Genomic DNA, 26,535 nt, shown 5'->3' with positions numbered 1-26,535 from the left:
TCCACTCCTTCCAGGATGTGGGCTCAGGATCTTTATCAATATAACTTACTCAATACATATTTGATGAGCAGTTACTATGTGCCAGGCATTGCGCTCCAGGCAACACCTTTGGGCTGCTAGAGTTGGCATCTGAGTCAGAAGCTCTCTGGTCTACCCTGCCCCACTTCCACTTTACAGGTGGGGAGGCTGAGGCCCATGGCAGAACTGGGCTTGCCTCTCGGCCTGCAGCAGCGCCTTTCAGATGTCAGGTCCATATACTGCCTATTAAGGGAAAGTGCTGAATGTGACTTAGGGTTAAAGTCCTGTGTGTGATCATATGCATTCCTCTGGCATGTCTCCACATCCAGGGCAAGGTCTGAAACTAGGGAAGAAAAGGACTCAGATGGTTCCTGCAGGTTAGGTAACCTGCAGCCTCAGCCCAGGCCAGTGTGCCAAGCTTCCATTCGGCTGCTGGTGACATTTACTGAATGGACGCGTGGAGGAGAGTGATGATCTCAGAGTCTGCTGTGCTGCAGGCAGAGGGCATTGCCAGCTTCCACTTGTCCATTCAATAGTATTTTCCTTTTTTTTTTTAATTATGAAAGTATGATAACACATTTACAGACTAGGAAAATACAAAACAAGGTTACATATAATTCTACTATCTTCAATAGTATTTTCTGAGTCCTGAATGGATGCCGGGCTCACCTCAGGAAGGAACCGTGCAGCTACCCTCAGGGGGCTCCGTGGGACAATAGCCCCAGGAATTCAGGGAGGGAGAGCTCAGTTCTGCAGTTGCCAGCCGGGTCAATGGGTGACCTTTCTGTGGTTGTTTTCTTACCTTTAAAATGGGGATACAAAGCTGTCTTGAGAATTGGCCAAGATAGTAAATATAAAAACACCTTGTTAATTGTAAATTGTCATCCGTGTCATTATTGAGGTAGGTCCAAAGTAGCAAGGAGCAATGATCACCTTGGGATTTTCGCAGTGAGAGCAGGGAAGATGGTCTCTGCCCAGTTTCTGCCCTGTTGTTCCAGAGCCGTCATCCTGGGACCACCTCACATCTCCCCAGACTCGTGGAAGGAACTCTTGACAATTCTCCGGGCCAAGGCCATTCTTAAGGGGGTGGCATCTGGGCTTTTCCTCTTTCTCTGCTTCTCACACACGTTTTGTCAATTCTCCAGGAAAGGACACAGCTGTCCCAGCAACCCCTGCTGACCCGGCACACCCAAGCGACAAGCCAGAGCCAGTCCCCAAACCTCCATCCAGTGTAAGTTGCATTTGGAGTCATGACAAAAAGTTGCCTAGATCTCAAGGTCCCGTTGGCAGAATAGGAAGAGAAATGTTTGGGGTCAGGAAACCTGGTTTCTGACTTGCTGGGTGATATTGGCAAGTTAATCTCCGTCTCTCTGGGGCCTCGGTTTCCTCATTTTCATATGAAGGTCAGAGTTCATTCTCACCAGGAAAACCCTGATATGCACAAGGAGTTCCTCCCATCTGCCTGGTTGTGTAATGTTAAGCACGTGCTCGGAAAGTAGGAGGACATGACAGGCAGCTCACCTTCTCAGCAGGGGCTTCAAAACTGTCTTCTGCAGATTTGCCTTGAGAAGGTTCACTTGGTATCCTAGGACTGGAAGGGACTCAGGGTAGTCATATCATTTAGAGTCTCCATCCCACAGATGAGATTCAGAGAGAGAAGAATGTTTTTCGAGGTCATGTAGGACAGCTGAGGAGGAGTAGAGGGGAGAGGGAAACTTTCTGGGGCAGTGCCAAGGCCTAGAAAGTTGGAGGCTGGGGGGCTCAGCAGAAGCTGAGCACAAGAGATCCCTCGATCCCTGCCCTTTCCTGGGACAAGGGAAGGCTGAATTAACCTTTGTTCGACAAGGTTTAGCAGCAGTCCCAGAGCCAGTTGTTGGTCCAGCGGGGCTAGCGACCCGTCTGTTGGTTGTACAACCAGTATCTGCTACTTGGAGTGGCTGGGAGACATGGCAAAGTCTGGAGTCCTGGTTCACCCTAGATTTGTGTGTGTCCTAAAAAAGTCTCTCCAAGTTTGCCAGTTTCTCATTGAGACTTACCCCAGATCAGTCCACTCCCCTGGGATCTCTGGGACTGGGTTGGCAAGGCAGGCACAGGACCGCCATGGCCGTGGCCACACTCACTGCTGCCTGTTTTTCCCAGATAACCAGTCGGAGACTCCTAGGTCTGGGACATGGCTCAGGTGCCATCACAGGGATGTTGGATTTGTGGTCCTTGAAATGCAGTCCTACTTTTGCATTTATTAGTGAGAGGCCCTCAGTTTCCTCCTCTGTCCAGTGGGGATGTAACCTTCTGACTACTCCCGCAGGTTGCTTGGAGAAAAAATGGAGTTCATGAAAACATTTTATTTTTATTCTTTTTTTTGGCTCTGCTGCACAGCATGTGGGATATTAGTTCCCCAAGAACCTGTGCACCCTGCACAGAGTCCTGACCACTGGACCACCAGGGAAGTCCTCATGAAAGTACTTTATAAGTGCAAGGCCATTAAAAAAAGATAAGATCCTAAAATGCTAAGTACTTTGTAGGTCAGCTAGCCCAGTATCCCTGATTTACAGATGTGGAAACTGGCCACGGAGAATGTGACCTCGAGTCACACAGTGGGCTGCCGGCAGACTTGCTGGGATTTATTCCTGCTTCATGGTTTGTGAGCCCCGCCTGGGCTGGCACCTCCCACACGGAGGGGCTGCCCAGAGGACTTGGATGTGAGAAGGGATTTTTGGTCCCTCCCTTCTGTGCCCCCTCCACACTCTCAGCTATAGGGTCCATAGAGGAGGGGCGAGGGGTTTTCTCCCAGGTGTTCCCTGACTCCCTTCTTCTGCACAGAACACCTCCTCTGAATTTGAACTGGTCCCCGCCGAGGGGCCTTCTTCACCAGAGAGCAGCGGCCACACCAGAAATACGATGGTGAGTGGACGGCAGGTCCCTGGGCACACCCCCCATCTCCTCTCTGTTTCAGTCACCTGGCCCTGGGTGAGAGGCACAGGACGCGCTCACTTGGGATAGGCTTGAGGGGCCAGCTCTGGGGGGCGGGGGGGGGGGGTGTTTCTCGCTCACATATGCAAATCCGTGACTGGTGACTTCCCCGTGGGCCACACGAGCACCGACCATTGTGAAAGTCCAGGCACGTTGCCAGCCCCGCTGCCTCCGCCAGGCACCCAGCACCTCTGCACACTATGACTCAGCCTTTGGGCCTGTGGGCTCGTAGCCCGGGTAGAGTAGAAAGGGTCAGAAGAACCCAGAGCAGCTTGAGGCAGATGATTGGCATTCTGTGCAGGCTCTTGGGTTCTCCCAGACTCCCCTTTGGGGCATGTATGTAGGAAGTTAAACCTTGCGCTCACACACAGAAAAACATACACAGTCCACCAGCTCTGAGGTGTCCACCTGGTCCCCACTTTACCTTACTTTGCTGCTTTTATGCCAACTATGTCACCCTGCTCTCTCTTAAAATGGCAGACTTACTGGAGAACCATTGAGGAAGGCATGGAACATTCTTCAGAAATCTTCCACATCCTACCCTCTCCTCCTTTTCTCTCCCTCATCCCTTGGAGATTTTTTTTGTTGTTATACAGACAGTAGGTCGTCTAACCCTTCACTGATGCCTCGGTTTCCACTGCCTTATTTGGGGCACAAATGTTGTTCTTTAAAGTGAAAGGCTTTGGGAAGTGGGAACTGGGGAGAGGAGGGAAGTGAGGCAGAAACTACTGGTTCCCATTGCAAACCTTGGAGAACAATTTGACTCTTTAAGCTATGAGCAGTTGATTAAAAGGTTAAAATTTCAAGTTAAAAGCCGAAAAATACATTAACATATAAAAATTAAAAATATTGAATTAGCAAGGCAGGATACAAAAAGGTTGCTCTTTAGTTCACTGATTGTCTCTTGTGTGAGTCAGTCCCCAGGGTGAGGTCTCCATCAGGCTGCCACGCAGCTTACACTGGAGAGGCTTTGGGGACACAGGGCAGCTCTGGGTATCGGGAAGGTTCTGTGTTTCCTCCCCTGGGAATGTCTACCCTTGGTCCTGTTGTGTCCCTGAGGGTTCTGAGAAGCTGGCCAAGGAGGCACGATTCCCCACCCCCCACTGCCTGCTCTGAAAGCATTTCACTCTATGACCCTGAACTTCATCTCATCAGATGATCATCCTTCGCCCCACCATGAGCTTAGTCTGTGCCGAGCAAAGACAAGACAGCCTCCCTGTCCTCTGGGAGCTTGCAGGCCAGTCGGAGAGGTCAGAGAGATGACACAGGTCCCCAGCTTTAAAAAGAGCACCATTGGCCGCCTCAGACCCTGTGTGGAAAGAGGCACCTGTTAGAATAAGGTGCTGACAGTGTTACAGAGCCATTCACTGGACACTGTGCTATGGCCCTCAGGGCATTTCCACTGCTGCGGAGTTCAGACGAGGGAAGTCGCCACAGATGGAGCATCGGGAAACCCAGGGTCTGGCCCTGGCTCTGCCACTGACTCACGGGGCAACTTTGGGCAGCCTTCTTCTCCCCACACTTTGGTTTCTAGACCCGAACCTTGAGGCTTCATGTAGCTCTGACATCCTGTGACTTGCATCAGTGTGATGGAGGGCCTGCTAGAGCCGCTCACAGGAGGGCAGAGCCAGGAAGGATGAACAGAGGGGACACCAGGGGAATGAAGGCTGAGGAGACATGGGGCCTGGGGGCTCAGGCAGGGGAAGGTGGGCAGTCAGGTACCTGGCTGGGGAGCTAGGGGCTTAAGGTGGTCAGCTGTGAGGCACCCCTGTGGATCCTTGGACGTGGTGTTTGGCATAGCTAAGGCACTGTCTGTGTTCTAGACAGAGGAGAGAGAGAGACAGGTTCTGAGACTGGACTATCTTGCCCATGGTTTGCTTCCTATCTTAATTCTCTACTAGACTGGGTATCTTTGAGCTATACGGAGCTATGATTCTTTCTTTTTCAGATTAATGAATTATTTTTGGCTGTGCTGGGTCTTCATTGCTGCACACGGGCTTTCTCTAGTTGTGGTTAGCAGGAACTAAGCGCTTGTTGTGGTACACAGACTTCCTTATTGCTGTAGCTTCTCGTTGCAGAGCATGGGCTCTTAGCATGCAGTCTTCCATAGATGCGGCTCGTGGGTCCTAGAGCGCGGGCTCAGTAGTTGTGGAACATGGATTTAGTTGCCCTGCAACATGTGGGATCTTCCCGGACCAGGGACCAAACCTGAGTCCTCTGTAGGCAGACGGACTCCTGACCCCTGGACCACCAGGGAAGTTCTAGAGCTATGCGTCTTAGTGTGTTTTGAGTCTTGGGTCCTTTGAGAAGTTGCTGAATGCTTGGACCATCCCCCAGAAGACACGGGAGCAGACATGATAGATAGTTTCGATGTCTGCGGGCCGAGCCTTGCTGAGTGGAAGAAGCAGCGCTGTAGATAGACTGATTTTTTTTCCTGGGCTTGCCGCTTTCATGTGTCAGTTCACCTGCAGGGGAACCCTGTGGGGTGGAAGGGAAGAAAGGGGGTGTGTGCGTGCAGTAGATGAGGATTCTGAGGCCCCATAAACATGTGACTGACCTAGAGGCCCTCGGCGAGGCCCGGAGTGTGGGAGGAAGGCGGATCCACCACTGGTGAGACAGCCAGTGGCCCGGGAGTCCTGGGGCCTGCACTGTGAGTCAGCCCCAGACAGGGAACCTGGGTAACTGGAGAATTTCCCCAGGCTGAGCTGGGATCAGAGGGGGAAACTGAGTCATGAGGAATGGGGAAGCAGAGGGAGAAAGGCTGGAGAGACCTGCTCACACTGTGCTGAAGAGCGGTCCGCCCCCACCCTCCACCCCCAGGAGCTGGGCCCCCTGCCCCAGGAGGACAGCAACCTGATGCTGCACCTGCAGCGCCTGGAGACCACCCTGAGCGTGTGCGCCGAGGAGCCCGACCACAGCCAGCTCTTCACGCACCTGGGCCGCATGGCCCTCGAGTTCAACCGGCTGGCCTCCAAGGTGCACAAGAACGAGCAGCGGACCTCCATCCTACAGGTAAGGCCGGGCCTGGGGCGGGTGGCCCAGGATTGGCCGTGTGGTTTCCCCCTCTGCTTCCTCCAGCTCTTCTGAGGAGTCCAGGGGACCACAGGCATTTCCAAGGGCGTGGTTGGGGACCCGTCTCAGGCTTCTTGTTCAAGGTGGTGAGCGGGGTAAGGAACTTGTGGGAAGGGACGAGGAAGGAAATTGGGAAATGGTGGGGTGGGTGATGCAAATTTCATGGTTGGGGTGACTCTGGAGGCAGTGGATGCAGCAGGTTGGCAGCATCCTTGTCTTTGTTCTTCGCATACAGGTGTGGACAGGGAGGGGACAGGGGCTGGCCCCTTGCATGTTACTGCCCTGCCCCCTGAGGCAGGAGCATCATTATTGCCACTTCACAGCGGGGGCCACAGCCCTCGAGAGGTGATTTTTTTTTTTTTTTTGGCCTAAGGTCCCCAGTTAGTAGATGGTGCAGCTAGAATTTGAATCTCTAAGTCTTATTCCAAAGTCCATGCTCTTAACTACTGTCCCAGCCTGCCTCCCCAGTGGAGGGGGCTTCCCCTTCATAACCCTACCTGTGCTGTGAGAATGAAGTTAGATTTCCTTCCTAGGCAAGGCATACAGCAGAGTGATTGTCACACACACACACATATATTCTTTTTCAGATTTTTTTGGCCTCACTGTGCGGCATGCAGGATCTTAGTTCCCCGACCAGTTATCGAACCCATGCCCCCTGCATTGGAAGCACAGAATCTTACTCACTGGGCCTCCAGGAAGTCCCACCCCTTATTTTCCGATCAGGTTCCTATTTGTTTCCTTCTTAGCTCTTACCATAGTTTGTAATAATTTTATTAAGTGGTTTCTTTGTATTTGTTTTTTTCCTTATGCTCCCTGCTAGAATGTAGGCCTCACAAAAGGGTCAGGTGCCTTGTCTGACATGTCCACCACTGCCAGTGTCTGGCACTTCATAGGTGCGGAATGCGCATTTGGTAAATGAATGAATGAATGAACAAATGGTCTCACACATGAGCTCTCTTAACCACTTTGATGGAAGATAGTGACCTTTGTGATTACCTCTCTCATCTGCTTTGTGCCAAGGGTATTTGCCTCTTGCCCAGAAGGATAGCACATGAGGCCTTGTCCTGGCCTTCTCTTAGTGCCCAAAGCAGGACGTTCTGTTCTCTGGAGGCCCCACCCAGGGCCGTGTCATCCTATGTATTTTCCCAGCCTGTGGGTGGAGGTAGATTAATCCAGTCCCTTGTCATTCTTTCATTGATTTGTTTCTTGGTTCCCTCAGCATTTCTAAGGCCAGGCATGGCATGAGGCCTCTGCTGGACATTGCAATCAGTCATAATGCTTTTCTGTTCCTTCATGTCTGATCACCCTTGAGTTCCAGGGTGTCAGAGAGGGCTGGATTTTGCTGTGGAAACAAGCAGCTCTGAAATCTCCATGCATACTGTAAACATTTTCCCTCCTGTTCTGTGTGGCAGGGGCTTGTTTCTGCTTTGTGGCAGAAACAAGGCCCCCACTGTCTTGTGCTCTTTGGAATATGAGGCAGCCACAGGGAAAAAGAGACCAGAGAATTGTGCATGAGCCAGCCCAGAGGTGACACTTGTCACTTGCACTCAGCTTTCATTGGCCACAACTGGTCATATGATCACGACAAGCCTGGGAAACAGGAGGGAGTGGGTGAAAGGTCCGGTGAATATCACTCACTGTTTCTGTCTCCAGCCTGGCTCACAGAGTGCTACCTCCCTTCTCTGCTCTTTCATCACAGGAGAAAGAGGCACCATTTAGGGTCTGCCAGATGGTGTTTAATCCCAGTGGTGATTCTTAAGAACTATGCAATCTTATGCACATTTTTTTATCTGTACTAGCCTACGTTTTGGTGAAAGAAATGGCAGCCCACTCTAGTGTTCTTGCCTGGAGAATCCCATGCACAGAAGAGCCTGTCAGGCTACAGTCCATGGGGTCACAAGAGTCGGACACGACTTAGGGACTAAAGAGAGACAGAGAGAGCGCCTACGTTTGGCTATACCCCTCAGCTTGCAGGACTTTAATTCCCTAACCAGGGATTGAACCTTGGGCCATGGCAGTGGAAGCGCCGAGTCCTAACCACTGGGCCACCAGGGAATTCCCTGGCCAGCATTAAAAAGTGAGCTGAATTGTGTAGCTTTGGGAAAGCCGTGAGGCTCCACTGAGGCAGTGAGTGGAAGAGCACCCCACTGTGTATGGGTCACAGGTTAGTTGCTCACTAGATATTTGTTGAAAGATTGAGTCGTTTAGTCCTGACCTGGTACATCTCCGTTACTAGTTAGCCACTCCCTTCCTTCCATCTGTGAGGCCCTGAATCTGGCTGCCCATCTTCCACGTGCCCCACCTCACAGCACTTCAGACATGCATCCTCAAAGGTTATCAAGGGCCTGGCAGCTGACGAGGCCCTTGTGCTCTCCTGGCCTTGCAGGTCCTCATAGCAGCCCTGTAAGGGAGGCAGGAGAGGGGTAGTTGCCCCGCTTTGTAAGGGAGGGAATCGTGCCTCAGAAGTGAGGAAATCCGGAGCTGCACTGGGAGTTGGTGACATCTTGACCACATACCCCGTCTTCCCACTTGCCAGCTGACAGCCTCATGACCACCCCCACTTCGACGCCTCATTCATTCTCCAAATCGCCTAAGCTCTAGGCCTCTTAGGACTCAGGTCTTCATGGTCTTTCATTCATTTGGCACTTCAGTCATTCGGTTGTACATTCCTTCAGTGAAATTAAGTGTTGAGCTGTGCTGGACGCTGGGCTAGGTGGGGGTCCTGCAGGGGACAAGAGAGTGGTGAGGGGATCCCAGCCTTCTGGAAGCTTGTGGACTAGTAGGGGGTGGGGTGGGTGGACACAAAGAAAGTAATGACACTGATGATTCTGTAGCTGTAATTGTCACAGGTACCAGGAGGGTGAGAGCAGGGACCTGTGGGCAAGGAAAATGGAGGTGACCTGGCTTACCTGAGATGTGGGAGTCAGGGAGGACTTCTCGGAGGAGGTTTGACATTTAGGCTAAGACTGGAAGCAGGAGTAGAAGTCAGCCAGGGGACAGCTGGTGTGGAAGAGCATTTTAGGCTGTGGGAACAGAGGAGGAGGGGTGACCTTGGAGGACCAGAAGGCCTTGTGGCTGACTCTTGGTCAGGCCTCCTCATGGCTGGCTCCTGAGGGAGCTGATGCAGAGAGGAGCCTGAGTGGGACTTTGGCTTGACTCCTGCTGTCCCAAGAGGAATTGGGTGAGGCCATGCAATGGGGATATCGTGTTGGGACGTGGTGTGGTTATAGCGCCTCCCCCATCCTCCAGCATCATTCTGCATTTGGGGTGCACTCCTTCCCTTATTTTGCCCCCATCTCCCTCTCTCTGCCTTGCAGACGCTCTGTGAGCAGCTTCGGAAAGAGAATGAGGCCCTGAAGTCCAAGCTGGATAAGGGCCTGGAACAGCGGGATCAGGCTGCTGAGAGGCTGCGGTAAGTCCAGGCTCCGCAGAGAAGGCGTGAGGAGCCGGGTGGGCAAGCGGAGGGCTGTGGTGTGTGGCACTGATTTCTGGGTTGAGAGCGCTGGGCCCTGTGCCCAGCTCTGCTTTGGATGTCAGGTCTCTTGGTCCTTCTCCTCGAGTATTTCCTCTCTGGTCCATTTAATACCGTGGAGTGTTTGTGTATAAAGTGCCTTCAGAGCTTCAGAAGTTCTGGACGGAAGTGCACTCCTTCCTTGGGAACCTGCCTGTTAGCAACAGCTGGCGGGCTGCTGGAGATGGAGCTCTGGACTTTGCTGCCCTCTGCTGGTCACCATCCTGTCCTGCAGAACCGTCAGGGAATGCTCTTCTGGGCTGGCTCCTGGTCTCAGCCTTAGTTGTACGTCAGAATCACCGAGGGTCAGGAAAGGCATTGCAAGTTTGCACTCTCCACCCTCTCTCCTGTGCTGAGATTCTGATTCAGTGGGTCTGGGGCGAGACCTACATGTCTGCATTTTACAGTGGGCCCATAAACACGTTTTCTGTGGTTACAGTGTAAGTGTGTCCAGGATCACCCCAGAGAAACACTGGTCTTGACCATCAGAGCTCAGCCCTTTGAGATCACGTGTGCCAAACCCCTCACCCTGCAGAGGGAGACGGAGGCTATTTTCATAATGAACCCAGTTGGCAAACAGAATATGAAGAAATATTTTCCATATTTCAGTCATACATGAATCCACATCACCATTTATCTTGTATCTTTTTTATCACCTACTTTATTATTTACTTAAGAATTTAATTTGCATCATGTTTTTACTGAAGATTATTATAAAGAAAACTTGCACTAGATAACTGGAAAAGAGCATTACTTGGAATAAATAGAAGATGCCTCCAACAATAAATACAACAAAAATGGAAAGATGATTAATTCTGGTGAATTGCCCACTGAAGGCTCTGAGCCTTGAAGGCTGCTCTTTCTCAGTCAACACGGGACACTTGCAAGCACTAGAGAGGCACCCAGGACCTATGAGCACCAAACAGACTTACCCGTGCAGGTTGTCTGAGGATAATTGGAAAGGGTGGAACTTTCTCAGAGAGTGTGAACCAGGGTTATTTCTTTATTTGGCTGCACCATGCAGCATGCAGGATCGTAAGTTCCTTGACCAGGGATCAAGCCCACACCCCCCAGTGGAAGCCTGGAATCTTAACCACTGGACCACCAGGGACGTCCCAATCCATGGTTATTTAATGCAGTGTGGATGTATCCTGAAGATCTCACGTATACAGACATCCCATAGTTGGGGATGGATTGTTGGTGAAGATCAGAGAATTCCAGAGAGGTCGTGCAGAGTGGCGTGGGGATGCCATTTGTGGTTCCACCTGAGCGCAGGTCTCAGGGACTCTCCTTACTCCCCAGGACTCAGCTGCAATTCAGACGAGTAGGCTGTCTGAGACCCCCTGTCTCCTCTACCGGGGGCCGGCAGTATGACCTTCCTGTTTGCCTCCAACCCAGGGAGGAAAACCTGGAACTTAGGAAGTTGTTGATGAGCAGCAGTAAAGACGGTGCCTCTGGGCGGCCAGGCTCACCAAAGATGGAAGGCGCAGGCAAGAAGGGGGCGGCGACACTGCAGCAGGTATGTGGTCAGAAACTCCTTCCCCAGATCCGGATGGCCAGTGCCCAGCCTCCGGGGCAGGGAGCCAGTCCCACTGCTGGAAGGTTCCAGTTGTTAGACAGCATTTCCTTGGCTTTTTCTGACAGTCCACCTCCCTGGAGCTTCCACTTCTCAGCCCATATTCTGCTGCCAGCTACAGGGAGCGTCCCATTCCCTAGAACACACACTTAGCCTGTGGGCTATGACCATGGCTCTGTGGGGTCCCCACACCTTCTCCAGGCTGAATAGCTGCAGCTCCTTCGGTCATTGCTCATAAAGGCGGTGGCGAGTCATTTGTGCTGTCTGGGCATCTCCCCTAACTCGTTCCAGTTTGTCAGTCTGTCTTACAAGGTGGCTCCCAGAATCAGTTTAATGTCTCAAATACTGCTAGTGGAATTAGGATGTTAGCTTGAGAGAGCCCCTGAGGGGACTGTGTTCAGCTCCTGTGGTCATGCTCCGGGAGCCTCTGACATGCAGAGAAGAGGGTGTGGACTCAGCAAGGCCTGCAAATGCCCTGGGCCCACTTGCCTCCTCCCCACTGCTGCTCCCAGTGCTGGCTTGCATCCAGTTCCTGCATGGGAGCTGGCTGGCCCCTCGCCTGGTCTATGTCTTCCTGTAGAGCTGAGTCCCAGCTTTTTACTGACATATTTTTCCTCTTTAATGAGGTTTAATGACTGCACAGCCATCAGTGTCTTTAACAAGCCCCACACTTGTGTAATAGCAATAATTATCCTAATAACTTAATTCCTTATTACTATGTGACAAGGTAGAGTTTACCCAGGATTTGCAAATTCATTATTTGGTTTGGCTTCCTCTCTACATGTCAGGGAGGCAGGGCGGGGACTCTTACTCCATGAGACTGCCATGGCTGTTTATGGCAGGAGGTTTGGAGAGGCCGTGTGACATCACATTGTCCAGTTTCCTATATCCACCTGCTGTTGTCAGGCAGACCTGGGGTGACAGGACGACATGCTGATGATCGGCCTTCTGATTCGCAGCTCATGAAGCCACTCTCTTTCTTCTGTTTACACCTCACATCAGGGCCTGCCTTGTCTGCCCTCTTGTGGAAGTGCCTTATGGATTTTCCTGATCTCCTCTGGATTCACGGTGGTATATGGGCAGCCCTCTTCACTTTTCCAAAGGCCTTGACATCACTGGTGTCTGGAAAGGCCAGATGTTCTTACTGCCTTGCCCGGGAGGAAGGTCCCATAAGAGGCTTGCATTGCAGGTGATGGTGAAGCCTGTGCCTTGCAGTTACATGTGGGTTAAATGCAGGCTCAACCCACCTCTTGTCAGTGCTGCCACCTTGGACAGGTTACATGAACTTTCTGACCTCAGTTTCCTCCTCTGTGAGATGGAGATAATAACTCCTACCTCAGAGGGTGATTGGACAGTTCAGTGATGTGATGCCTGCGAAGTAGGTTTAGCACTTGGTAAGTGGTAAACTGAACATTGATTGTCACTTTTAATGACAGACTTGGTTTCTCTTCTCTGTGGACAGGGGCTTCCCTGATGACTCAGCTAGTAAAGAATCCACCTGCAATGCCGGAGACCTGGGTTTGATCCCTGGGTTGGGAAGATCCCCTGGAGAAGGGGACCCACACAGTATTCTGGCCTGGAGTCCAGTCCATGGGGTTGCAAAGAGTCAGACATGACTGAGTGACTTTCATTCACACTCACTCACTCTTCTCTATGGAGCTTAAGGGTGCACCTCCAGGAGCACCCCCTCTTCCTCCTTCCTCAGTAATGTTAAGCACAGCTCCCCTGCAGGAGGCATCAGGCTTCTAGGGGCAGGCCCATCTCTCACTTTTCTTAAAGGAGTTGGCATCCCTGGAGGACTCCCCTAGCCCTCTCCCCTTATTTCTGGGTTCTGTGGTGTACTTACAGACCTTAGCCTGCAGGGGCGCTTGAGCCTCACAAGTTCATTCAGCCCGACCCGGCCAAGTCACAGGGGAGTGTATGTGTGGTGCGGGGGAGTGGGAAGGCAAGGAATGGAGAGAATGTGGGCAGTGACTGCAGGACAAATGCTGTGAGGCCTGCAGGATGTCAGGTTGGGGCCTGTCCTGTTTAATCTTGTACTGAGGGTGTGGACCTTGGCCTGCATCATTCAGGTCCTTAGAGGTAGAACTGGTGATCAGTTTCTTTTCTTTCCTTTTTTTTGGTGTTCAATTTCTGAATTGATGACATCCTTCTGCTGTTTCACCTCAACGCTTCATATTTTAAAAAAAATTTTAAACTTTTTATTTTAGTATAACTGTAGATGTGTAGAAGAGTAGCAGAATAGTGCAGAGAGTGCCCATCTCCTGATTGCCTTGACATCTTACGTAACCATGGTTCAATGATCAACACCAGGAAATGACCATTGCCACGATACTATTAAGTAAACTACAGACTTGGTTCAGATTTCACCTGTTTCTCATTCATGCCCTTTTTCTGTACCAGGATTAAATCCAGGATCCCACATTGCATCTAGTTGTACCGTCTCTTTAGTCTCTGCCTGTGACAGCTCCAATGGTTCTTGTCTTTCATGAGCTTAAGGCTTTCAGCTGTTTTGTAGAATGTCCCTCAATTTGGGTTCCTCTGGTGTTTTCTTGTAATTAGACTGATGTTGTGGATTTAGACAAGAAGACCACAGGAGTGACATCGTGTAACGCGTCAAGGGTACGTGATGTCAGTATGTCCATTTACACCCAATCTTGATCATTTGGCTAAGGGTCTGTCTGTCAGGTTTCTTCATAATAAAGGAACTAATTTTTCTTTTGTAATTAATAAGTGTTTATTTTCAAGGATGTGCTTGAGACTGCAGATGCGCTGTTTCTCTTTATACTTATTTTAGTAAACACTGGCAGATCTTGACTGCCGTGATTATCACTACAGCCTTCTAATGGTGATTTAGGATTTCCCTCATTCTTTCTGTTTACTAATTGGAATTATTCTTGTCCCTTCTCCCCCATTTATTTTTTTATTCATCTGTTTCTATCAATATGGACTCAAGGATATTTTATCCTTTGGCTTATAACCCAACACCATCGTGATTTATTTTCTTGTTCAGATTCTTCCTGCTTTGGTCATAGGAAGTTCTTTCAAGTTGTCTCCTATGCCCATTTGACATGCCTTTCTTCTGATGATGATGATTGAACACTTCCTTACTTTCTATAGCATCACAAGTTGCTCCATACTCACCTTATATTTTCCCTGCCCCAGCCATGAAATTAACCACTTCTCCAAGGAGCCCTGTTTCTTTTTGTTGGAGAATGCTATTTAGAGACCAAGATCTGTGCTTATTGTTACCTGAGTGACACTGCTTTAGGCCCTCTCAGAGGCCAGAGCAAGGAAATACATGTACTGATCACACGTGCACACATGTCTTTATTTGTATATCTTTTAATAAGACATTTTAAAAATAAACACTTTATAAAATATTTTTAAAAGTAGGTAACTCTTGTCTTCAGAGGACTTTTGGCTGATGTGTGGAGGAGGGGAGGGCAGTCGGCAGTGCCATAGAGATAGAGCCTGAACAGGGAAAGAAGTGTCTGTGGGGAGCGGGCAGGGGTAAGAAGGGCCTCGGAGCCACTGAGGATCAGGGAAGGGGAATAACGGTCTGTGTGGACGTCCCTAAGAGGCTCAGTTATGGCTGGGACTGGTGGGTGAGAGGGTGGAGAGGCAGGAGACCGGGGGCTGGGTCTCGGGGGTGAGTGGCCTTGGAGGAGCACTGAGTGGGTGAGAGAGTGCTGCCTGAGGCCCTGCTGAAGGCCCCTCTGTGTTCCTCCTCAGGCTGGTGTGACGACAGGTAAAACCCCAGAGGCGGGGGCCCTGGGTGCGGCTGAGAAGAAGGTGAGGCTGCTGGAACAGCAGCGCGCAGAGGTAGGTGGCTGGAGGCGGTGGGGGTGCCGGGGAAGATCCTCTCCGCCTTCCGGGACCAGCAGGGCAAAGGCCCTTCCTGGCCCCGGGCTCGGACTGGTCTCTGTGATGAGTTGTCATGGTGACCACTGAACCGCCTGCCCAAGGATAAGACATGCTGCCTTGCCCTGGGCTCTTGTCTCCTGATCAGTCCCCCTGCCCATAGGAGTCACTCTGAGGACATGGCATTCGGGGCATGGCCTATAATTGTTGAGGGGGGGAGTTTAGAAAGTCTCCCGTGGCGAACCCTGAATGGTGGTGAAAGGTTGTGATAGAAGGCAAATGCAGCATCGGGAAAGGGGAGCCTGGGGTTCAGCTGTCACCACGAAGCTGGTTCAGGAAGGGTCTGTCACAGAAGGAGAGACCCCATACGTGCTTGTAGCACTGCTCCAATTAGCCGAGGGTCTCCAGAAATTGAGGCTCTTCCCTTGTGTCTCATGCATATTCCTCCCCTGATGTTTCTGGACCAGAGGTGGGAACCTAATCTTCTCCATTGACCAAGCCCCTCCTCTCCTCACAGCTCAGGCCTTTGTCTCAATCCCTGAGCTCTCTGCCCTCCCTGGTCCTCCAGCACATTTGAAAGTTAGGCTCCATTGGTCTTTTGTTTAGGTGCATATTCATGTAGGTTTTCTTTCTGTATTGCTATAAGATTTTTTTTTATTAGAAAGATACTATAAAAAATATTCATTATAAAAAGATGTAGCATCTCACCTCCTGGAAATGACCACAGTTGATAACAGTTCTTTGCATATTCCTGAATTTTGTCTGTGTACTTACTAATGTATGACATTTGTAAAAATGATATCAAAATACCACATTGCAGGTTGTTTTTTCCTTTCTTAAAATTAGCTGTATATTTGAGGGTATTTATTATATTTGTATATAAAAGCATACTCTGTGATTCTTTAATTCTGAGTACTTTTTATCCTATTTTAATGTTGTTGGAATTGGAAAGGATGCCCTTTCCATTGTTTTATTAATTTAATGGTGTTGGATTGTTTTCCTTCACTGAAGAATTGTCGATACATCAAAATTATGGCAAGTAATTAGTGTCATCTCAGAGCAGAGGCAATGTATCAGGCGCCCAACTTTCTGAGTAGCTGTGCAGTGCTCCGTTTTCTGTTTAATTCTATCATTTTCTTAACCTATTTCCAGTGCTCAAGTTTGCCTCGGTCTTTTTGCAGTATAAACATTGTTGAGATGATCACTATTCCACATATTTTTTACACACTTGTGCAAGTGCTTCTTTTGGTTACCATCTTTCAGAGTGGAATTATTTGGTTAAAGAGAACTTGAAGTTAATACATAGTCCTGAATTGCCCTTCTGCATGGGTGTGGGTCCCATAATTCTTTACCAGAATTATGTACTGTTTCTGTGTCTTGGTGTTAGTCTTGCTTTCCTGGTGAGGGTAAAATGTGGTGGTTGATAAACGTGACTCACTGGAGGAAAGGTTGTGAGAAACACGGGATCAAGGCAGTGTGTGGACCCACCATCCACACGTGCTGCACGATGTGCCTGCAAAGCTGGTGGTGGTGGCGTTGGCTGTCTTTGGTCCTCCTCTGCTTATCTCCTGCTAACCCCAGTCTCTCCCCTGCAGCTGCTGGAAGTGAACAAGCAATGGGACCAGCATTTCCGGTCCATGAAGCAGCAGTACGAGCAGAAGGTATTGTGAGGGTGATGGGAACTCCAGGCCACACCCCTGCTTCTCCACGGGGCTCTCAGGGCATCCTCAGCGCTGTGCATGCTGCTTCCCTCGCCGCAGCCTTGAACTGTGGGTGTCCGCCCCGGCCCTCAGTCGATCCCTCTCTCTGCCTCTGAACCCAGATCACGGAGCTGCGACAGAAGCTGGCGGACCTGCAGAAGCAGGTGACTGACCTGGAGGCTGAGCGGGAGCAGAAGCAGCGCGACTTTGACCGCAAGCTGCTCCTGGCCAAGTCCAAGATAGAAATGGAGGAGGCAAGTGTGACTGTGGGTCTCGCAGACTCACCTCTGGAGGCCTGCTCTCTCCTCCCCATCAGCTGGGAGCTGGGGGTGGGGGTCGGGAGACCTGGTTCCCTCTCTGACTCCGGGACTCAAGGCCTGTGTGGCCTGAGGCAAACGCACTTTCCTGCCTTCTGCCTCAGTTTCCCACCTGAAAATCGAGGTTGGATTAGGCATGTTTTTCATTTTTTTCTTTTTTCACATGGAGAGCTTTTTGTTAATTGAAAGTCACATGGTCTAGGGAACTGTATAGGGAAGCACAAAATGTGAAAAGATTCCCCAGGCCAGCTCTAGTACACTTGATGGGGGCAGGTGCTCTGGAACCTGCACAGTGGTGATGCCTGTTGTCAGGGAGGGGCTCCAGCATTAGACAGAGCTTCCTTTAGTCCTTCATCCGGTCACTGTTCAACAGTGATGCACTAGGCACAGCGCTGGGTACATGGAGTCAACAGTAAACGGCCACCCCCGCCCCTGGGGGAAGAGACATAGAACATCTAATGACAGAAGTAAATGAGCAGATGTGTGTTAAGTACAACACAGGGGAAGTTACAGGGAGAGAACATGAAGGGAGGTCAGATTCCTTCGGTGGGTGTGGCGGGGGAGCAGAAACAGGTCCCTGAAGAAGGAGCGTCTGACCTGTCGTGTGTGTGACTGACACCAGCCAAGGCCCTGATCCTGGGGCAGCGTCAAGAGGAAAGGCCATTTGACCCCCAGGCTCTCTGGAGATTTTGTGTCACCATGTGTCCACCTTCATGAGAACTAGGCAGAGGCTGCTTTTGCCTGACTTAGAAATGGCCATTTCCAACATGGTTTGCATTTCAGAGTTTGCTCCCGTCAGCTGGGGCCTTCTCTGAGCAGTCAGCCTGCCCTGGTGACTGCCCCGTCCCTGGGGATGTGTATTACGGGGGACACTGCCTGTCTTTTCTCGTGAGAGCACAGTCACAGCTGGGGCAGTCAGCCTGGCCCTGGCTCCCGTCAGTGGGTGGGCTAAATTCCTGATGCTCTTTCCGGTCAGCTGGGGGAAAGGTGGAATTTCAGAACAAAGCGTGGCCCCGTGGATAGGAACACGGAGCCATAGAGGCCGTGCAGACCAGGGCCTCTTACATGGGAGCCTGTAACAACTCCCACAAGATCCAGCCAAGGCTGCTGTCTGTCATCTCCAGCTGAAAGCATCTCACCAGCTAGTTTGTAGAATATTGACATGTTCACACAACAGTTACAGTCGGGAGTTTCCCCAGGCCATCTCTCCTTACCACCCCATCCCCCAGTTCCAGGCCCTCCCCAGTGGTCATCACTGTTTCCATTTGGGTGTATCTCTCCAGGCCTCTTAGCACACATAAACACACAGAAATAGTTTCGTGTGGGTATGCCTGGCCCTTGTACCATACTGCCCTCTTCTATTTTAAACCCTCCCTTTGGCTTGCAAGGGGACAGAGGACACAAGAATTAGGAGACCTGGATTCTTGTCTAGCTCTAGCTCACTGTGTGGTCTTGGATAAGTCACCTCTGGATAGTCCTGTAAAGGGGCTAGGACTTGATGCTCTCTGAGGGCCTTTCCAGCTGTGACTATTAGCAGTAAAGAACCTGGATTGTTCCATAGTATGTATGGAAGCGGGGCTTCCACCTTGAAGCTTTCCCCAGTTTCTTTTCGGCAGGAGTGTTCTTACTTTAACCTCATAGGACTTTGTTTCTCTGTGGAGGACTCCTTTCCGCCTCATGCTGTGTTTATCTCTTTGAGGGTCTTCTCCACTATACCTAGAGACTGTAAGAGCTGAGAGGTCCTTTGGAGACTTTCAGTGACATCACTTTCTGTGTGTCGTAAGAGACCCCTGTGTGAGCTTGGTAGAAATTGTGACTTTTCTCTCTATAAATTGCAGTCAAAATTTTGCACTCGGTGTGGGGGCTCACAGATCTCCTAAAGCCCATCTGTGACTCCTGTTACAAACCCCTTACCTATGGCAGATAGATGAGCTTAGACCAGAGAAGGCTGTGACAATGCCCGAGGGCTCACCTCGCTGTTGGAGGAGGTGGTGATGGAACCTGGGGCCTTCCACTCAATTGAGCCGCCCTGTCCTTGAGGACAGGACCATGTGGACATTACTACTCTCAGGCGGGTGCCTTGCACAGGGCATTGTGCATGAGCATCGTGGGGCTGTGGAGTGAGAGCGACGGGGGGAGGTGCGGTCACCCAGGGACGAGGCAGGCAGTCGTGGGGTCCGGGCCTCCTGCAGAGACTCCATGCACACCAGACCCATGTTCCCTGCAGACCGACAGGGAGCACCTGACCGCAGAGGCCAAGGAGCTGCGCCAGAAGGTCAAGTACCTGCAGGACCAGCTGAGCCCCCTCACCCGGCAGCGGGAGTACCAGGAAAAGGAAATCCAGCGGCTCAACAAGGTGGGTGTGGCCAAGGTCTGGGGAGGGGCAGGGCTTCCCTGAGCCCTGCTGCAGAGCCCGCCCCATGGCCAGTACCCCCAACCCTCAGCTCAGGAGGGGTGACTCCTGGGTCAGGGTAAGGGTGCTGAGGGCCTGGGTGCGGCCCCGGGGTTTCTACTGCCTCTGCCCCGCTCCCCGCACGCTGAGTGCCCGGCTTAGCTCTAACACTGCTTCCCAGGAACGCCTTCCCGAGTCTCCTTTGAGTTTCCCTGTTCTATGGCTAAAGCACCAGCAGCTTCTTTCAAACCCTTCTGGCATTTTCTTGTGATTACTTACTGACAGTCGGTCCTCCCATCCAGTGTTGGGAGGTATGTGTCTTCACCAGGGCACATACCCCCAGCGCCTGGCACCAAGCATGTGTTCAGGAAAAACTCACTGAAGGGAGTGGATGAGCTCTGGCCTGAGTCCCTGCCCTCAAGAAGGGGGATCCAGGGAGATGCGGCCCGGGGCGGGGCTGGGGCTAGGGGCGCCCAGGTAAAGGGACACCTCTGCTCTGAGCCAAGGTGAGGGGCAGTGGGCTGGCCTGGGGGATGGTTCTAGTCCCAGTTATAGCCCCTGTAACCTATCCGGGTCTCAGTTTTGCCATCTGAACCCTGGCTGGAATCATGCTAGCCCTGCCCACCTTCTAGTGCAGGGGTTAAAGGAGTGAGCTGATGGAGAGGCTTTGAAAGGAAACTTTCTCGAAGGCTCAGGTTTTCCTCCTGTTCTGTCTGCCTGCTCTTTCGGCTCACAGCAGACTCTGTTGTGAGTTTGTGTTCCTTGGATCCCAGCCCTACTTGAGTGACTCTTTCTGCTTGGTTTTGGTGTTGGGTAAGCATTGATGACGCCAAATGTGGGGCCTTGGGGCTTGTTCTCAGTGAAAAGAAGGATCTATCCCAAGCTGGGGGACTTGGGGCTCTAAATCCGGGCAGAATGTTATATGTGTTGCTGGTTGTAGAGATGACCCAGGCAGGATCACTGCTGTCCGGGTTTCTGTGGTGTAGCTGGGGACAGAAACTTGTAAGGATGACTAACACAAGGCTCTCCCTGTCCCTCGACCTCAGTCTGCTCATCAGAAAAATGGGACAGATGGAGTGGGAGGTGCAGTCATAGCCTTCCCTCGAGCAGTCTGAATTTACGCTTTAAATATATGTACATAAGTTTTCTTTGTCTGCACCACGGCCTAGTTGCAGCATGTGGGATCTTTAGTTGTGGCGTAAGAACTCTGAGTTGCAGCATATGGGATCTAGTTTCCTGACTAGGGATCAAACCCAGGCACCCTGCATTGGGAGCTTGGAGTCTTAGCTGCTGGACCAGGAAAGTCCCTTGAATTTACTCTTGGATCTGCAGTTTCCTCTTGTTGCTGGGGGGAGTCAAGGAGACAAAGAGGGGCCTGAGTCCAAGTTGGCCAAGGTTTCCCCAGGGTCCAGGGAGGCACTGTGGGCAGTGCTGTCACATGGCCAGCAGAGGCCCTGCTGTCCAGGGCACTAAAGTCCAGGTTGTGATGAGGATGGCCAATCTTGAGAGGTGTTCCAAAGTTCTCAAGCAACATGTTAACAGGGTGGAAGGAGAAAACCAGTTAATGAATAACTTTCAAGAGAATGTGAGCACATTATTTATGCAAGGAAAAGTATTCTGTGAAGGTAGTAAAAACAGGGCTTTTACAAAAAAAACTCAATGTTATTTGGTGATGTTCCAGTCCATTTTCAGGGTTGGAAAGGTAAAATATTAATTACATAAAAATTAAAATCCAGGCTAATCTAACTACAGAAGACCTGGGGATGGAGGGGTTAGCTTGGTGGGAATAGGTTACGGAAGCTGGAGAATCTCTGGGCAGGTCCAGGAGATTGAGCTTCTTCCTCCAAAGGACTTTGTGTTCTTTCTACATCTGGGTGCTAAGAATTGAGCCACTTATCCTCAGGGAAAGGGAGATTTCTCCCTTCTACATAAAGACCACAGTTTAGGCTGCTGGTTAAGAGCACATACTGGCTTTGAATACCTGCTTTGACACTTACTAGCTGTCTGACTTTGGACAAATCCCTTCAGGTGTCTGAACCTCAGTTTTCACATCTGTGAAATGAGGGTGAAGGTCACAATTTTTCTTCATAGGACTATGGACAGGATTCAGTAAAATGATGTGTGTATAGTGTTCATCTATAAGATGACATTTATTAAATAGTGGTGGTTATTATTATTATCCTTATCATGATCGGGGTCTTTCAGTGGGGCCTGACCCTTTCAATGGGACCTGACTTCCCGGGGCTTCTGCTGACGGGCCCATCTCCTCTCTTCCTGATTCCAGGCCCTGGAGGAAGCACTGAGCATTCAGGCCTCCCCGTCCTCTCCAACAGCATTCGGGAGCCCAGAAGGAGCTGGAGGCCTGCTAAGGAAACAGGAGCTGCTCACGCAGAACGAATTGCTGAAACAGCAGGTGGGTTTGAGGGGAACAGGTTAGGTAGGTGGTGCCCAGTGGGAGTTGGAGCATCCCTGAGGGCCTAGGATGGACCTTGAGTCATGCAAGCTGTAATCGGCAGTCCACTGGCCATCGGCCAGGATTCCTGACTCGTATAGGTTTATCCTTGCCAGCAGTGTATCCCTATCTAGGTCATTCCTCTACCATTGTCATGATTTAAACATTTCTATGCCCCAGCTCTGCTATTATTTCCCTAATATTTTGAAAGCAAAAAATTTTTTAATGTATGTTTTAAAAATGAACTGTTATTGGAGTATATTTGATTTACTATGTTCTGTTAATTTCTGTTGTACAGAAAAGTGAATCAGTTATACATATACATATATCCACTCTTTTTTAGGTCTTTTCCCATATGGTCATTATGGAGTATTGGGCAGAGTTCCCTGTGCTGTACAATAGAACCTTATTAGTTACCTGTTTATGTATAGTCGTGTGTGTGTCATGAAAGCAAATGTTTTAATAAACTCAATAAATATATTTAAAAGGGAACTTTAGATTTCTCCTGCAAATGGGAAAGCCATTTATTATTTGTCATAATTAGAAAGTAACTATAAGCAATAAATACAGTAAAGGCAAAACTGTGTTGTTAAACTCTAGCTAGATACTTCTGCCTGATCACGGCTTTGTGCTGGAGTCCTCTGTCCCTTTATTTAAGGGAAATTAAATACTAGAAAGGTGCTTAAACACATAAAATGCAGACCTTCTCGTTGAGGGACACAGAGGAGTGAGGAAAGATGAGAAGGCTTTGGTTCTCACACGTGCTTCTGTGCTATTTGCTGCCATGCTTCGGGTCCTTCTAAATTGTCTCAAGCCTGGTCAGCTTCTCACTGATCTGCAGTGAGGATGTGAAACTGCAGAGACAGGGCCCCGCCTGCCCCTTCCCTGCCAGGGCGCCAGTCCCCACCCCAGAGCCTCGGGAGGGTTCTGTAGGCCCCCTGCTCTTGGCACCAGGAGACCTGAACTCCAGGCCTCCGCTCAGATGTTTCTGTGGTTTCCACCTCTCTGTGGGTCTTGGCAGAATGGAAGGATGGGACTGGTTTTGATGGCTGTTAACCAGTTTTGTGTTTTTTAGCCATGGATCTTTTTTTCAAATAGAGCCCTAGGTTGAAGCCCAAAATATAAGATCGAGGGACCCAGAACTACTCTGTCTGCAGTTGGGGTTGGGGCCAGAGGTACACCTATTCCTCTCCCCATAGGCATTTTCAAGACAGGGTAAAGCCACCTCTGATGTCTGACTCCTATCAGAGGCCCAGGATTCTGGGTCTGAGCAGGTCTGAGCCCCCACTCAGAACTGTTCCTCCTCCCTCACCCCCTTCTCCCTTCCCCTCCACCTCCCCTCTAGGTGAAGATCTTTGAGGAGGACTTCCAGAGGGAGCGTAGTGACCGGGAGCGCATGAATGAGGAGAAGGAAGAGCTGAAGAAGCAGGTGGAGAAACTGCAAGCCCAGGTCACCCTGTCCCACGCCCAGGTGAGAAAAGCGGGACCCAGGAGGGGGCAGCTGGCTGTGTCCATGGGGAGGGAGCATGGGTTGGAGGGCCCTGGTGACACTGGTTGGCAGGAGGCTCACCAATTCTCCTTCCAGCTCTGCTGACACATTTCTATGGCCCTCAGAAAGTCCTTTCCCTTCTCCACTTGTAACCCTGATTTTCCACAATCAGTTTTGATGCCTTTAAAGAGCAAAAGCAGGAATTAGCTCTTAAGCCATCTACTCTTTCCCACACTGAAGCTGAAAGGCGTGAATGCTGAAGCACAGCTGCAGTGAGGCTCACGCAGCCGTCCTGACCTGTGTTCAGACCGCCCGTGGTGAGCAGTCCTCACCCGCAGTGCCCAGCCTGGGCCGTGCTCTGCCCCCCAGGGCCCTTTCCTGCCGCTGGGCCAGGCAGGGCCAGTCCACCCTGGGGGTGCTTAGGCCCGGATCCAGGCCTGGCCAGGAAGCGCCTCTGCTGACAGACTTCTCTCCCTCCCTCTTTCTCTCAGCTAAAAGCCTTCAAAGATGAGGAAAAGGCGAAAGATGCCCTGAGACAGCAGAAGAGGAAAGCAAAGGTGAGGAGGCTTGAGGGTGGAGGCAGTACTTACTGCATTTTACCTCCTTCAGGGAGCCGCAGTCTGACGGGGGAGGCATTGGTTGCTCAGGTGTCCAGCTAACTAATGAGGCCCCAGATGGCACAGTGGGGAAGAATCTGTCTGCCAATGCAGGAGACACAAGAGACTCGGGTTCGATCCCTGGGTTGGGAAGATCCCCTGGAGAAAGAAATGGCAACCTGATCCAATATTCTTGCCTGGAAAATTTCATGGACACAGGAGCCTGGAGAGCCACAGTCCATGGGGTCACAAAAAGTCGGACACAGTTGAGTGACTGAGCACACACCACACCCAGCAAGTGACAGAATGAATTATGAGCTCGACTACATGTCAGGTCCTCTGTCCCTTTATTTAAGCTGTGGTGCTAAGTGCTTTACAAATAAAACAAAAAATGCAGCTAGAACATTTAGAACAGTACGTGGTAAAGAACAAGTGCTCAGGACATACCAGCTGTCATCATAGTTGATATTCTGGGCTCATGTACAACCTTCCCTGGCCACGTGCCAGTCTTCAGAGAACCGAGACCCTAAGTGGAGAATGGGAGATGGGATGAATGGCACTGGGGTGGCCCATGCAGCCTGTCACAGACCAGAGCCAGATGCCACCTTTCTTGCAGACCTCTGCAGACCGCTACCACCTGGAGCCCCATCCGGAGCACCTCTGCGGGGCCTGCCCCTATGCCTACCCACCCATGCCCCCCATTGGGCCGCACCCCGGCTTTGAGGACTGGTCCCAGGTCCGCTACCCCCCACCCCCCACGGCCATGGAGCACCCGCCCCCACTTGCCAACTCACGCCTCTTCCGTCTGGTGAGTCCGTGCCCGCTCCCTCACTCCAGGACGCACACACAGGCCAGCCAGACAAATGCCAAGGGCAGGGTCAAGTGAGAATGTCAGAAGCTGCATCCTTGGCCCCTTGGGAACAGACTGCTGTGCAGCCTGCCATCCCCGGGGCAGGACTTCCAGCTCAGGGTGGCTCAAGGGCCCTGGTATGGGACAGAAAAGGCCGGGTAAGGGAGCGGGGCCGGCAGGAGGGCTCTCTCCTGCCAGCCAGGCCAGGAGTTTGACCTTTTTCATGACCTCCACGTGTTACCAGGTATAAGGTCTTCACCATGCATTCTCTCCCTTTGCTTTTTCTTCTCTTTTCCTTCTCAGTTTCTTTACCTTTGCTCTTTTCTTCCTTTTTTTAAAAAAAGTTTTTGCTTTTTTCCTTCTTATCATTCTGTCTCCAGAGTTTCTGACCCCTTTCTCATTCTCTTCAGTGCACCTGTCACAGCCCTTCAGGCATCCCCCTCTCAACCTGGTCAGTGCCAGCTGCCCCCCATCCCATCTGCTTCTCCCCCTTTTTCTCCCCCATGACCATTCCTTACATGCATCTTTAAACCCTGGAGTGTACTATGGGACTGTGAGCCTTGGATTCAAATCGAAGCTTGACCACTTGCCAAGCTGGATGACCTTTGACAAGTTACTCCACCCCTTTGAGCCTCAGTTTGCCAACCTGTAAAATGGGGTTGGTAACCTGGGTTGTTGTAAGAATTCAGTTATAGTTGATTAATATGAACTTAGTACTGTTCTGGCACAGTAATTGCTACCATGGTTATTGATTACTAAGCACCAATTTTGTTGCAGCCAGAATACACCTGGCGGCTGCCCTGTGGAGGGGTACGTAATCAGAGCTCCCAAGTGATGGACTTACCTACGGCCAGGCCTACGGAACCAGGTGAGTGTGGCCCCTGGTAATGGGCCTTGGTTTATAAAAAGAGAACTTTTTAATCTGCCAGGGTCGTCCCAATTTGGGAGCAGTCTTGCTACCTTCTGATCTCAGTGGAGAAGAGGCCCAGGTTTCTCAAATAGTGTTGAGAAGAAACGAGTGGTGACTGTACCATGAAGGAGTTGAAACCATTCCTTCCATTGATTATAGTTTAATGTTCTAAATGCCATGCTCTGTGTAAGATGCTGGGGAGGCCAAGACAAGTGCACAGGCCTTGGTGGGAGGGAGTGAAGAACTGTGGCTGACTTGAGGATCAACAGAAGTCTGGCTTGGCTGGAGCCAGGAACAAGATGGAGAAGGGAGGCAGGCAAGGTGAGGTGAGGGAGGTTGGTAGGTCCCACCTCAAGGGCCTTGTAGGCCCCAACAGGAGGGCTGGTCTTTATCCTAAGGATAGCCTGCAGGCCTTGGACATTTTAAAATGGCCTGTTTGCTGGTTGCGAAAGGACTCTGGGCCCTTAGTCTCTCCCTCACTTTCTGCGAGGCTTTTATGGGGCCTTGCCTGTGGGGGCTTCTGGGAACAGAATCGCAACTAGTGGGAGCCATGGGGAGGCCAAGTCCATCTCAGCACAAAGAGGAGTTTTCTAAAGGCCACAGCTGTGCAGAAATGGAGCCTGCCATGCCCGGTGGTCGAGGGCCCCTCTGCGGTAGCGTGGGCAGGGGCTGCAGGGCAACTCAGGGAGGGTGTGGTTTGGAGGCTCTCATGGCTGGGAGGAGGAGGCATTGGGCTGGTCAGTCACTTCGCGTGTTTCCCCCTGGAGCCCTGGGGGTGCTGTGGAGCAGTAGGAGCCCGCTTTGATGAGGGCAGAGGG

At 51.0% G+C, this 26,535-nt stretch overlaps 1 protein-coding gene, 1 long non-coding RNA gene and 1 other non-coding gene across 11 annotated transcripts in view; 1 reads left to right on the top strand and 2 right to left on the bottom strand.

The window, feature by feature from the left end:
• The window catches only part of TNIP1 (TNFAIP3 interacting protein 1), a 50,934-nt gene that overhangs the window by 23,546 nt on the left and 853 nt on the right, over positions 1-26,535 (top strand). For 4 of the 9 annotated variants that reach the window (XM_061151758.1, XM_061151765.1, XM_061151764.1 and 1 more), the window contains 15 exons: positions 1,164-1,249; positions 2,839-2,919; positions 5,809-6,000; positions 9,378-9,472; positions 10,874-11,090; positions 13,710-13,769; positions 14,883-14,972; positions 16,607-16,672; positions 16,834-16,965; positions 19,256-19,384; positions 21,705-21,833; positions 23,218-23,343; positions 23,853-23,918; positions 24,574-24,765; positions 25,585-25,675. In XM_061151758.1, the coding sequence (XP_061007741.1) occupies positions 1,164-1,249; positions 2,839-2,919; positions 5,809-6,000; positions 9,378-9,472; positions 10,874-11,090; positions 13,710-13,769; positions 14,883-14,972; positions 16,607-16,672; positions 16,834-16,965; positions 19,256-19,384; positions 21,705-21,833; positions 23,218-23,343; positions 23,853-23,918; positions 24,574-24,765; positions 25,585-25,675 (1,752 nt within the window). The remainder of the gene's footprint in view (positions 1-1,163; positions 1,250-2,838; positions 2,920-5,808; positions 6,001-9,377; positions 9,473-10,873; positions 11,091-13,709; positions 13,770-14,882; positions 14,973-16,606; positions 16,673-16,833; positions 16,966-19,255; positions 19,385-21,704; positions 21,834-23,217; positions 23,344-23,852; positions 23,919-24,573; positions 24,766-25,584; positions 25,676-26,535) is intronic. The other 5 variants (XM_061151760.1, XM_061151762.1, XM_061151759.1 and 2 more) reach the window with 5 other exon arrangements.
• Positions 8,043-8,115, bottom strand: TRNAG-UCC (transfer RNA glycine (anticodon UCC)). Its single transcript has one exon. It is a non-coding gene; the product is annotated as a tRNA-Gly (tRNA).
• Positions 23,367-24,566, bottom strand: LOC133062576 (uncharacterized). Its single transcript, XR_009694211.1, has 3 exons — positions 24,405-24,566; positions 23,952-24,116; positions 23,367-23,542 (listed from the first exon to the last, which is right to left on the bottom strand). It is a non-coding gene; the product is annotated as an uncharacterized LOC133062576 (long non-coding RNA).

This window comes from Dama dama, chromosome 9, assembly GCF_033118175.1.
Source record: "Dama dama isolate Ldn47 chromosome 9, ASM3311817v1, whole genome shotgun sequence".
In the NCBI taxonomy this organism is placed as follows: domain Eukaryota; kingdom Metazoa; phylum Chordata; class Mammalia; order Artiodactyla; family Cervidae; genus Dama; species Dama dama.
The sequence above is the reverse complement of the archived record's forward strand: the minus strand, read 5'-3'. Positions and strand labels throughout refer to the sequence as shown.